Source organism: Ursus maritimus, unplaced genomic scaffold, assembly GCF_017311325.1.
Source record: "Ursus maritimus isolate PB19 unplaced genomic scaffold, ASM1731132v1 scaffold_24, whole genome shotgun sequence".
NCBI classification, from domain to species: Eukaryota; Metazoa; Chordata; class Mammalia; order Carnivora; family Ursidae; genus Ursus; species Ursus maritimus.
Genome location: NW_024424897.1, coordinates 5,026,078 through 5,036,052, shown reverse-complemented (window position 1 = coordinate 5,036,052; position 9,975 = coordinate 5,026,078). Strand labels below are relative to the sequence as shown.

The following is a 9,975-nucleotide window of genomic DNA, read 5'->3' as shown; positions in this document are numbered from 1 at the left end:
GGGAGAAGGGGGACAAGGACCTGCGTGTGGACTGACACGTCGCAACCGGCGCCGCCCCACCAAGGGAAGAGGGCTTCGCATCTCCCACTCGTGGGCCTCCACAGTCAAGTCCCCGGGGGCCCCATCGCCCAAAGGGGTTAAGGTGCAGCAGTCCTTCTTGTGGAGATCGCCAAAGGCGTCAGCCTCCAGCCTCCAGGTGGCCGGGCAGGCGGCGGCTGCGGCGCGGGAGGAAGGAGGCCCGCCCTGGAACCCGGGCCCCTATGACCCGGACCCCCGCGGGGTGCGAGTGAGTCCATCGGAACTCGGGGGTGCCGCGCTGGGCGCCGGGGGAGGTGCGGAGCCTCCCGGAGGTACCCGTGCCCGGCCCCGGCCCACTCACCGCCACGGCCGCCGGGTTCAGCGAGAAGCTCTCGTAGTAGTTATGACGGGTCCAGTCCAGCGAGTCTTTGAGCTCCGGCCGCGCACTCCGCTTGGCCTCGCGGATCCGCTTCTTGCTCTTGTGGTTCATCCTCCGGGGGTCACCAGCTGCTCCCACGACCACTTCGGCGCTCCTCGCTTCCCGCTTCCAAAGCACCCCCTCCCCAGCCCGGACAGCGGCTGCGGCGGCGGCGGCGGCGGCACCCAAACGCCCTTAGCTCTGGCCCGGCGCCTTTAAAGTCGCCTTCCAGAAAATTCACTCTCCAACCACCTCCCGGGCCTCGGGTTGGGCACGCGGCTGCAGTCTTCCCCGCCCCCCGGCCTCTCGCGGTGAGCCATTGGCTTGGCCACCTCCGGGATCCGCCCTCACACTCGCCGGCTCTCCGCCATGTTGGGAAGGTCTAGCTGATCGAGGAGCCGCCTCACTGCGGCCCCGCCTATCCCGCGCCCGCTTCCGGTGTCTGCGTCACTTCCGGGCGTGAGCCGCTTTCTCCAAGGCCTGTTTCCGGCGTGCGAGTTTCCGAGGCCAACTGTCTTCCGTGTCTCTTGCCGGGCCTCCGGTGTCTTCTCACCGCGCGGCCACATCATCGGCCGAGGGGTGATTTCCCCGCCCTTGCTGTCGAGTTGCAGCGACCCGGCAGGGCCGCGAAGGGCCACGCGGCGCCGGTTAGGTGGCCTCAGCCGGCCTGGGGTTTCCCGCGCGCAGCCTGGCAGCCCGGCGCTCTTCGCAGTTCCCGGCCCGTCCGGGGGTCCCCGACTCCCCCCTGGGCAAGCGTAGCCTCCGAGAGTATGAGGTCCGGGCCCAGCGCTTTCGGTTCTCGGAGGAGCCGGGCCTGGGGGTTGCGGGGGCCGTGCTGGAGGTCACCGTCCCGCAGGTGCGTGCGGCGGCACCCGCTGAGAGGCGCTTCCAGCCCTTTGCGGTGGCGCCCCGGGCAAGAGCCGTTCCCAGCCGACCCGGGGGTGTTGGGAGGGGTGGGGGTGGGATTTGGCGGCTACCCTGCCTTAGGATGAATCTCAGGGCGGGAAGGTTTGTGGAGTGAAGCCCTTGGCGGTCTTTAGTAAGAAAGTTGGGGGCCCTGCCAGGAAGAGGGCCTTCCACATCGAGTATTTCCTGCCAGAAAGGTGGCGTGTTTTTTGTTTTGTTTTTTAAGATTTTTAAAATTTATTTGACAGAGCGCACAAGCAGAGGGAGCTGGAGAGGGAGAAGCAGGCCCACAGCCGAGCGGGGGGCCTGACGTGGGGCTGGATCCCAGTACCCTAGGATAGTGACCTGAGCTGAAGGCAGACGCTTAACGACAGAGCCACCCAGGCGCCCCTGAAAGGTGGCATTTTTGATACCAAATATTTTCTTTGATCTTGTTGAAAGGTTGAAGGGCTTCTTAATTCAGCTTTATCTAGGACCGGGGATTCCACCCACACTTTCCAAATAAAGTTCTTGGGTTGCCACTGCCTTGTTCCTTTCAGCTGGTGGCTGTCCCCAAACACTCAGCAATAACAGAAGTAATACCTTATGCGTCCGGTTTTTCAAAGCACTTGGACGTTGCAGTGTTTTTATTTTATTTTATTTTTATTTTATTTATTTATTTTTTAAAGATTTTATTTATTTATTGGATGGAGAGAGACACAGCAAGAGAGGGAACACCAGTAGGGGGAGTGGGAGAGAGAGAAGCAGGCTTCCCGCTGAGCAGGGAGCCTGATGCGGGGCTCGATCCCAGGACCCTGGGATCATGACCTGAGCAGAAGGTAGACTCTTTAACGACTGAGCCACCCAGGTGCCCCAGTGTTTTGATTTTAACAACAGTCTGTGAGGTAGGTAGTAGCAAAAACAATTTGAAGATGAAAAACCGTCTAAGAGGAGGTAAAGTCTCAAGTGAAACCCATTTCTGATAGTTTTTAAATGTCTTTGTGTTGAAATACCCACTGAGATTTCTTCCCAAGTTTAGGAGGTGATATTCTGTGAGAATAAAGACCCCTTTACACCCAAATCTGCAAACTCACTGCTGTGGTCAGAAATCCGTTGTGGTATACTGGGTAAAATCTACCAGGGCAGGCATTTTATTCACACTGCATTCCCTACACTTAGAACTAGTGCCTAGGTACTAATATTTTTGTTGAGTGAATTGAATGATTGAATTCAGACCTTTAGTTCCTTTGCCTTTGATACTTTCACCGCTTCAGCCCCCTTTTCCAAGCAGTCCACTAGCAGCACCCTCTGCTCTAGAAAACAGACTTGCAGTTTTGCAGTTGAATAACAGCTCGCTTTCCTTATTTTGTGCGGGGTGCTGTGCTAAGTAGTTTGCATTGAGGCTTCCAAGTCATCCTATGAGAAAGTATTTTGCAGGTGAGGAAACCGAAGCACAGACAGGTTAATGGGTGAGGTCACACAACCAGTAAGTTACACATCCACTGTTTGAACTCAGGCTCATTCCGAAGGTGTGTGCCATTATTTTGCCTCCCTAAGTACTGTGCTCTCTCACAATTCTGTATCTTTCCAAAGGTTGTGTAAGCTGCCTGCCTTCCTAACTCAAGGACCGAGCTGCACTCAAAATTTTTTTTTTTTTTTTAAAGATTTTATTTATTTATTTGACAGAGATAGAGACAGCCAGCGAGAGAGGGAACACAAGCAGGGGGAGTGGGAGAGGAAGAAGCAGGCTCATAGCAGAGGAGCCTGACGTGGGGCTCGATCCCACAACGCCGGGATCACGCCCTGAGCCGAAGGCAGACGCTTAACCGCTGTGCCACCCAGGCGCCCCTGCACTCAAAACTTCTGAGAGGTCTTCCTGGCGTCAGTTTCCCATTAGCATACCAAGTTATGCCTGTGATTATAACCCTCTGATACATTCTTAACTGCACTTAAAATAAAAGCTAAACTTCCTGTGGCCTACAAGACCCCGCAGGGCTGGTCCCTGCCTTCCCACTGACTTCTGTACCACCACAACTCTGCCTCCCAGCCCCCATGCCCCTGCTGTCAGTGCTTTCTGTGGTCCAGCCAGAGGCCTTTTAGTTCCTGCTTCAGGACCCTTGCCTGAATCATTCTCCCTATCTAGGACAGCCACCTGTGGTCCCTGTCTCCCCACCCCTCCCTGCCTCCACTACTCTCACATCACCCGGTTTTGTTAGCATTATCACCAACTGAAAATATATTTGCTTACTTGTGGCTAATTTTTTCTCGGTAGGTATGTACGTGTGTGCCCATGTGTGTATTCCATGATAAACTAGTTATCCTTAGCCCACGAAGCCACTCAGTCCCTGGATAAATGCTTTTTGAGTGAATGAGTGAAGAGTGCTTATCACACGGTATTGCAGTTTTATATACCCCATGGGATGTGAATTGGACAGCAGGGAACTGTCATTTTTGTAATAAGATGCCAGTGTCGGGCACTCTGATTGCTATAAAAATAAATATTATACAACTGCCAGCAGATGAGTTATTTTTGGCATACAAAAAATTCTTTTCAGGTGCTGCATCTCCAATATGGAATGTATGTTTGGCCCTGTGCGGTGGTCCTGGCTCAGTACCTATGGTTTCACAGAAGATCTCTGCTGGGCAAGGCTGTCTTAGAGGTACAAGTGCCCTTGAAGCTTCCTAAAATGCTCTGTTCAGCTATAAGTCTACGTGCCTGTTACTGACTTTTGTTAAATATTTTTAAATAGGGTGATTTGGCCAGCTTGTAAGTCATGTGAGCTAAAAATACTTTTTACATTTTAAGTTGTTTAAAAAAGGAACATGCACCAGAGACCACAGGATTCCCACCGAGACTAAAATATCATCTGGCCCTTTACATTATGCCGACCCTTATTCTAAGTGGAGCCGGTTGACTAATTCTAGTTATAGAATCTTGGCATGGAAGCAATCATTAAGACCATCTTTCCAGGGTGTCCCAACAGGGTCATCCGGGGTCTACTGTGACACATGCAGTTTCTCATACAATAGCGCTTTCAATTTTTGGAAATCTTGAGAGTATCCCAAACTCCTTCTCATCACTCCACTTGACATGAGACTGCTAAAGGCTTGGAGAAATAAACTTTTGTCATGTTTGCAGAAATGGTACAAGGCTTAAGTCTGAAGGCTGAGGACATAGCCACAACTTAGTAACACCAAACTTACCAAAACCATGTAAATGAGAGGTGTGAAGGTACTTGGCATACTCCTGGCCCTGAACAGTGGCAATCTGTAGACATTCAGAAAAGATTGAGAATCTCCAAGCTCATGCTGAGAACTGGAAAATGGGAAATTTATTTTTAGATTCAATACTTAGAAAGGCATTCCTTGGTTATTCCTTAGCATGCTTAAGACCTTGTCACTTTGAAGGCCCAACTGGAAAATCTCTTTTGTAGGAAGCCATGTTGCAGACCTGTCAGGTTATAGCCACATAAAAGCAGTAAAAATTGGTAGTAACAACCATAATGGCCAGGTGTTCAAGTCACCCATCAAGCTTCTAGAGACCCAATGTCCTATATAATTAGGAACTGCTTTATAGACCGAAGAACTGAAAATGACAGAACAAGTGTCTCAAACTGCCATGGGCAGATTAAGCAATGAACCTGCCAAATACACATGGAGTTTGGAAGCAGTTGTCAGTTGCAGAATACAGGGCCCTGTACAGGGCTTAACCTTCCCACCCAATTAAGAGGAAAGTAATTTCTACAAACTGAAAAGCTTAAGCTTCATATAGTGAAGCAATGTAATTGTGGTACATTTTGCAGATATGACAAGCTCATCATTGACCCTGATGTTCCCTTAGGGAAACTAAGTCCTTAAATGCCCTGCAATGGTAAGCAGAACTTTGAAATACTATCTTTTATTAAATGTATTAGATTGGAGCTGGAGTGAGCCTTCCAGGCATTATAGCTGCAAAATGCGGTGCTGAAGTAATCTTGTCAGACAGTTCGGAGCTGCCCTACTGTCTAGAAATCTGCCGGCAAAGCTGTGAAATGAATAACCTGCCACAGGTGCGTGTCATAGGACTGACATGGGGCCACGTATCTCAGAATCTTCTGGCTCTACCACCACAAGATATTATTCTTGCATCTGATGTGTTCTTTGAACCAGAAGGTAAACTTTTTTTGGTCTTCAATAGCAAATTTGGCTGGAGAGATGAATTAAGTACGAGTCCATTTAAGGAGTTCTTTCTTCCCAGATTTTGAAGACATCTTAACTACAGTCTACTTTCTGATGCAAAAAAACCCTAAAGTCCAATTGTGGTCCACTTACCAGGTAAGAAGGTAAGCCTGAATAATCTTGGTTTACTCTCAATTAAAAGTTAAATCCTTACTCCTCATGCAATATCTACTTTAAGGGTAAAATGAAAATGTATCTGAAGCAAAACAGGAAAAGCATACTTTTAAAAAACAATTTATTTTTCTTTTTCAGTGCTGACTGGTCACTTGAAGCTTTGCTCTACAAGTGGGATATGAAATGTGTCCACATTCCTCTGGAGTCTTTTGATGCAGACAAGGAAGATATAGCAGAATCTGCCCTTCCAGGAAGACATACTGTTGAAATGCTGGTCATCTCCTTTGCAAAGGACAGTCTCTGAATTACACCTACATACAGGCTGTTCTGGGACAATGTCAATACTAATTAGCAACCTGGCATGCCAACTAAGACTCAGACCATTTTATAGCTTCTTGGGAGTACAAGCATTGAATTTGAAAATGGTCCGATCTGTCGGCCTTAAAGATTGTGATGGGTCACCTAGACAATACTCATGGGTTACAAAGCCATGAAAACAAAAATTAACACACCTCTAATAAACGGGATGTGGATTGTTCTTTAAAAAAAAAAAAAATCATTAAAAACGGCATAAATTAAGCTGAGAGGAGGGGATACCCACAACCTCAAGAAAGTGCTACCTTAGAGCATTGATTTTAGGGGTTATGGATGCTGAATGGCATTTCCACTTTTTAACTTAGGAAAAAGTCAACTACTACACATTTCACTTTCATACTGTACAGTCAGTAACAATTCACAAGGTAATTGCACAGGTCTTTCAAATAAAGGGGGGGAAAAAAGACCAAGACATATTCTGAGAAAAGCTAACACCAAGAAAACGTTTTAATTAAACTACAGAAACAATGGTTATAGTACAGGATTTTCATGAGCAAAAAGATACACCATGTTATAAGTACTTACAAAGTTACAAACCATTTTGCTTCCTTAACATTTTTCATATTTTAAGTTCATACATGAAGATGATCAGATATACCATTTTGGGGGGAAGGGGAAAAAAAGGTGTATTTATCATCAGCTAGATGTGCTCACTGTATGCTCCGTTATTTATATGCAAGGCCCGGGTGACTGGAAGTGCAGTTGTCAGGCATTTTAATAAACTGGACAGCCATTTGTTTCTGCACGACAAGGCATCTTTACACAGGAGCAATCAGGAGAAAACAGGAAACAGCCAAGCACTCTGCACTGCAACACGCCACCTTAACAGCTAACCAGCATTACTCAACTGCTACACAACTGCGCCTAGTGCACAAAAATACACAAGAGAAGAGATTAGAATTGTGTTTGGTAAACAATCCTTTCAAAAAATCAAGTCTTTTCACCTGAAAAGTCTTTATACAAATTTGGGTTCAGATTACCATTTAGATCTGAAGGTAAATAACATATACAAACAAATTTACACCGACTTTTGTAGGTTTTTAATTTTAATGAATGAAGGCAATGTTGAGTCAATCTCTTGACAGCTTTAGGCTGTGTGTAATGGCTGCACACGTTTCCTTAAAAGTCAGGAGGCCACAAATTAGGTTACCAATCTGTTTAATTTCAAACAAAAAAAGTCAGCACTATATAAACAAAAAGGAAAATTTACCTCAAATATCCAAGCCAATAATGAAATCTGAAGTCGTTCACCTCACTAAATTACAAGAAATTTGAATAACAGCAACAAAATGGCACATAAAATGAAGTTTGCCACCTGAGGCAAAGCTTAAAACAAGTAAAAAGTTAGACAAAATGTTACAAAATAACCTTTTCAATAGCCAGTTGCTTGTTCCAAGGACTCTTCGATGGACTGGGTGTGTTGTCCTTTTCCCCCAAGTCTTCTGTTATGTTGCTTGTTGACCCATCTAGGTTTGAAAAGAAAAAAGTTCAGTTTACCTTCCATTACAATGAAGTTACCGAAAGTGCACATGGTTTCAGTTTCAGGCATGTACGTACTAAGGCTCTGGTGAAACAAGTAGGTTACAGAAAGGTTCCACCCAGCCATTCTCAGATTTTTAAAGGCCCAATTAGGAAATTTTCAAAGGCTACCATCCACTTTTACAAATTTGTGTTTATGCAATCTTGGCCAAATAACCAAGGTGAAAAATGATAAGGGAGGGGAAAAGAAAAAGAAGAAAAAATAAAAATAAAAAAAGGACGGTATCCAAACAAAAACAACTCGAAATCAGAAAATCAGTCTATTTTAAAGTAACTTTTTAGTTCTCAAATGAAACATTTGGCAATTGAGAATAAAGCTTTAATATCTGAGCTACTTAGGGCCCTTTCCTTTTAAAAAATAGGACCAAACAATTTGAGAGTTAAAGACACACTATCCTTTCCCCACCCAGTGCAATACCTGTAAACTTTTTGGGGGTTCCAAAAGTTCATTGCTTCTTTTTGCAATTCGTTTGCCACATCCATTAAATATGAAGTCCCAGTCAGTACAACAATAGTTGAACTGATCGTTTTCTCTAAGAGGATAGTGCATCTTTAACATTTAAAGACAAACCTGCTCCAATACACGCCCACAGAAACTGGTCCCTGGAGGATCAGCCAAATCAGTTAAAATCTGCAATACTGGCCAATATTCTTTTATCAAACAGGAGACCGCAGCTTTAAAGGGGAAAATGCAGACGTTGGATAAAAACAGCAAGAAATAGTCATTTTCATTAATAGGTCTCAAACAGTTTACGAAACAGCCATTATTATCTAAGCTTTATGCACATCCTTTCTGCAGACCCCTCTCTTCAGTATTACTCCCAAAGCTGAGTTAGCTCACAGCCGCACTCCCGACATCAGGAGCCACTTTTATATTAACACGGATATAACAAGCTCCTGCAAACCCCATCTCTGAGTTCGGGTCATGTGTCTCGGATCCCCATTGACATTACCATTCGCTTAAGAGGACACCGCTCCTTCCTCCTCGGGAGACTTGGGGGGGCTCTTGGAGCGCGACCTGGACTTGGACTCCCTCTTGGACACGGGCGGAGGACTCCTGGACCGGGACCGGGACCTGGAGCGCGAGCGAGACCTGGACACCGACGAGGACTTGGACTTGGACCTTCGCGCCGACCTGGACTTGGACGTGGATCGCGACCTCGAGCGAGTGCGGGAGCGAGACTTGGAGCGGCTGTAGCGGGAGCGGCTGCGGGACCTGGACCGGCTCCGACTCCGGGAGCGGCTGCGGCGGCGCCGCCGAGGGCTGCGGGCGGACGGGCCGGGCGTCAGGGCGGCCCGAGGGCCCCGATGGCCGCGCCCCGCCCGCGTGCTACGCCCGCCCCGCCGCCATTACCGCGCCGCCCGCCGCTCGGGCGCCATTTCCCCGCCGCCCGCCGCGGCCCCGCGCCCGCCCGCCGCCGCCACGTGTCCGCGCGGACCTTTGTGCCCCTCGCCCACCGCCCTTCGCATCCCCCGGCCCGTCTACCTGCGGCTCCGGCGTCCGTAGCCGCCGCCCCCGTACCGGCGGGGCGGAGGGCCCCGGCGGCTGTGGTGCGAGTCCGGGGGTCGGCCGTAGCGCGCCATCTGCACCCGCAGCTCGCGGCCGTCCAGCACGGCCCCGTCCATGGCATCCATGGCGTCCTCGGCGTCGCGCTTGTCGTGGAAGCGGACGAAGGCGAAGCCGCGGGACTCCTTGGTGTAGCGGTCCCGCGGGATGTACACGTCGCCGACACGCCCGTACTTCTCGAACACGCGCCTCAGGGTGTCGGGCGAGGTGCGGTAGGTCAGGTTGTCCACCTTGAGGGAGGTCATGCCCTCCACATCGGGAGGCGGGCGACCGTAACTCATGGCCCTGGGGAGCCGGCCGGGGGCCGCGACTGCGCGCCGACAAACTAACGCCCTGGGCGGGCCCGCGCGCTCGTCTGAGGCGGCGGTTTCCTCACACTAGCCCGGCTCGACGCCGCGCCGCGCCTCTGGCAGTTGGCTTCCGCGTGGAAACGCTGGGAGAGGCCGGACGTGGTAGGAGGGGGGAAAACGCTACCAAAGCACCGCAACAGCCGACCCCACCAGCGAAACAACTGGGCGGGCAGCCGGCCCTAGCACCCATTTATATCCCTCCTCACAAAATGGCGCCCGCGCCACCCGGAAATGAATCCCCTGATTGGCTCGCCCCTCCCCGCCCCGCAACGCCGCGGCCACGCGCCCCGCCCCTGTCCGACGCGCCTGCGCAGAGCCCGGCGGGCGGGCCAAAATGCGCGGAGTCACTGTTGCTGGGAGGGGGGAGCGGAATTTGAGGGCAGTTGGAAAGCCCGCGAAACGCTCTTTCCGGTAGCGATGCCGTACGGGTTCTCTCCCGCAGGAGGAACAGGAAGCGCTCCCCTTCCAGGCCCCGCCTTCTTTTCGTGCCA

General features: G+C 49.9%; 3 protein-coding genes across 9 annotated transcripts in view; 1 reads left to right on the top strand and 2 right to left on the bottom strand.

The window, feature by feature from the left end:
• JMJD6 (jumonji domain containing 6, arginine demethylase and lysine hydroxylase) overlaps positions 1–698 on the bottom strand; it is an 8,400-nt gene extending 7,702 nt beyond the window's left edge. The window contains exon 1 of one of the 2 annotated variants that reach the window (XR_005837318.1): positions 380–698. Coding sequence is in view for 1 of the 2 variants with exons in the window: in XM_040640156.1 (XP_040496090.1) it covers positions 380–508 (129 nt within the window). In the remaining variant the exon portion in view is untranslated. The remainder of the gene's footprint in view (positions 1–379) is intronic. The other variant, XM_040640156.1, reaches the window with a different exon arrangement.
• METTL23 (methyltransferase like 23) overlaps positions 1–6,021 on the top strand; it is a 7,316-nt gene extending 1,295 nt beyond the window's left edge. Inside the window, exons 1-5 of one of the 3 annotated variants that reach the window (XM_040640159.1) lie at positions 898–1,292; positions 3,877–3,981; positions 5,236–5,473; positions 5,559–5,643; positions 5,792–6,021. In XM_040640159.1, coding sequence (XP_040496093.1) covers positions 3,898–3,981; positions 5,236–5,473; positions 5,559–5,643; positions 5,792–5,957 — 573 coding nt within the window. In that variant the 5' untranslated portion in view covers positions 898–1,292; positions 3,877–3,897 and the 3' untranslated portion in view covers positions 5,958–6,021. Of the gene's footprint in view, positions 1–897; positions 1,293–3,876; positions 3,982–5,235; positions 5,474–5,558; positions 5,644–5,791 lie in introns of those variants that run through there. The other 2 variants (XM_040640160.1, XM_040640161.1) reach the window with 2 other exon arrangements.
• Positions 6,022–6,452: 431 nt separating this feature from the next.
• SRSF2 (serine and arginine rich splicing factor 2) lies at positions 6,453–9,677 on the bottom strand. Of its 4 annotated transcripts, XR_005837321.1 has the most exons (5): positions 9,054–9,677; positions 8,521–8,831; positions 8,139–8,242; positions 7,397–7,494; positions 6,453–6,892 (listed from the first exon to the last, which is right to left on the bottom strand). XR_005837321.1 is itself a non-coding variant. In XM_040640157.1 (3 exons), exons 1-2 carry the CDS (start codon positions 9,413–9,415, stop codon positions 8,528–8,530), a joined length of 666 nt encoding a protein of 221 aa, XP_040496091.1. In that variant the 5' UTR covers positions 9,416–9,672; the 3' UTR covers positions 6,453–7,494; positions 8,521–8,527. The 4 variants fall into 4 exon arrangements, 1 of the variants encoding a protein (XP_040496091.1); XR_005837319.1 differs by having other exon boundaries at positions 6,453–7,494; XR_005837320.1 differs by lacking the exon at positions 8,139–8,242 and having other exon boundaries at positions 9,054–9,672.
• Positions 9,678–9,975: the final 298 nt, after the last annotated feature.

What these genes read in the sequence shown, in the direction of transcription:
- SRSF2 (XM_040640157.1), bottom strand. Translation starts at nt 9,415, where the DNA reads ATGAGTTACGGTCGCCCGCCTCCCGATGTGGAGGGCATGACCTCCCTC. An exon ending in TACGGACGCCGGAGCCGCAG is followed by an intron (nt 8,832 to 9,053) that starts GTAGACGGGCCG and finishes GTCCGCCCGCAG; the next exon opens with CCCTCGGCGGCGCCGCCGCA.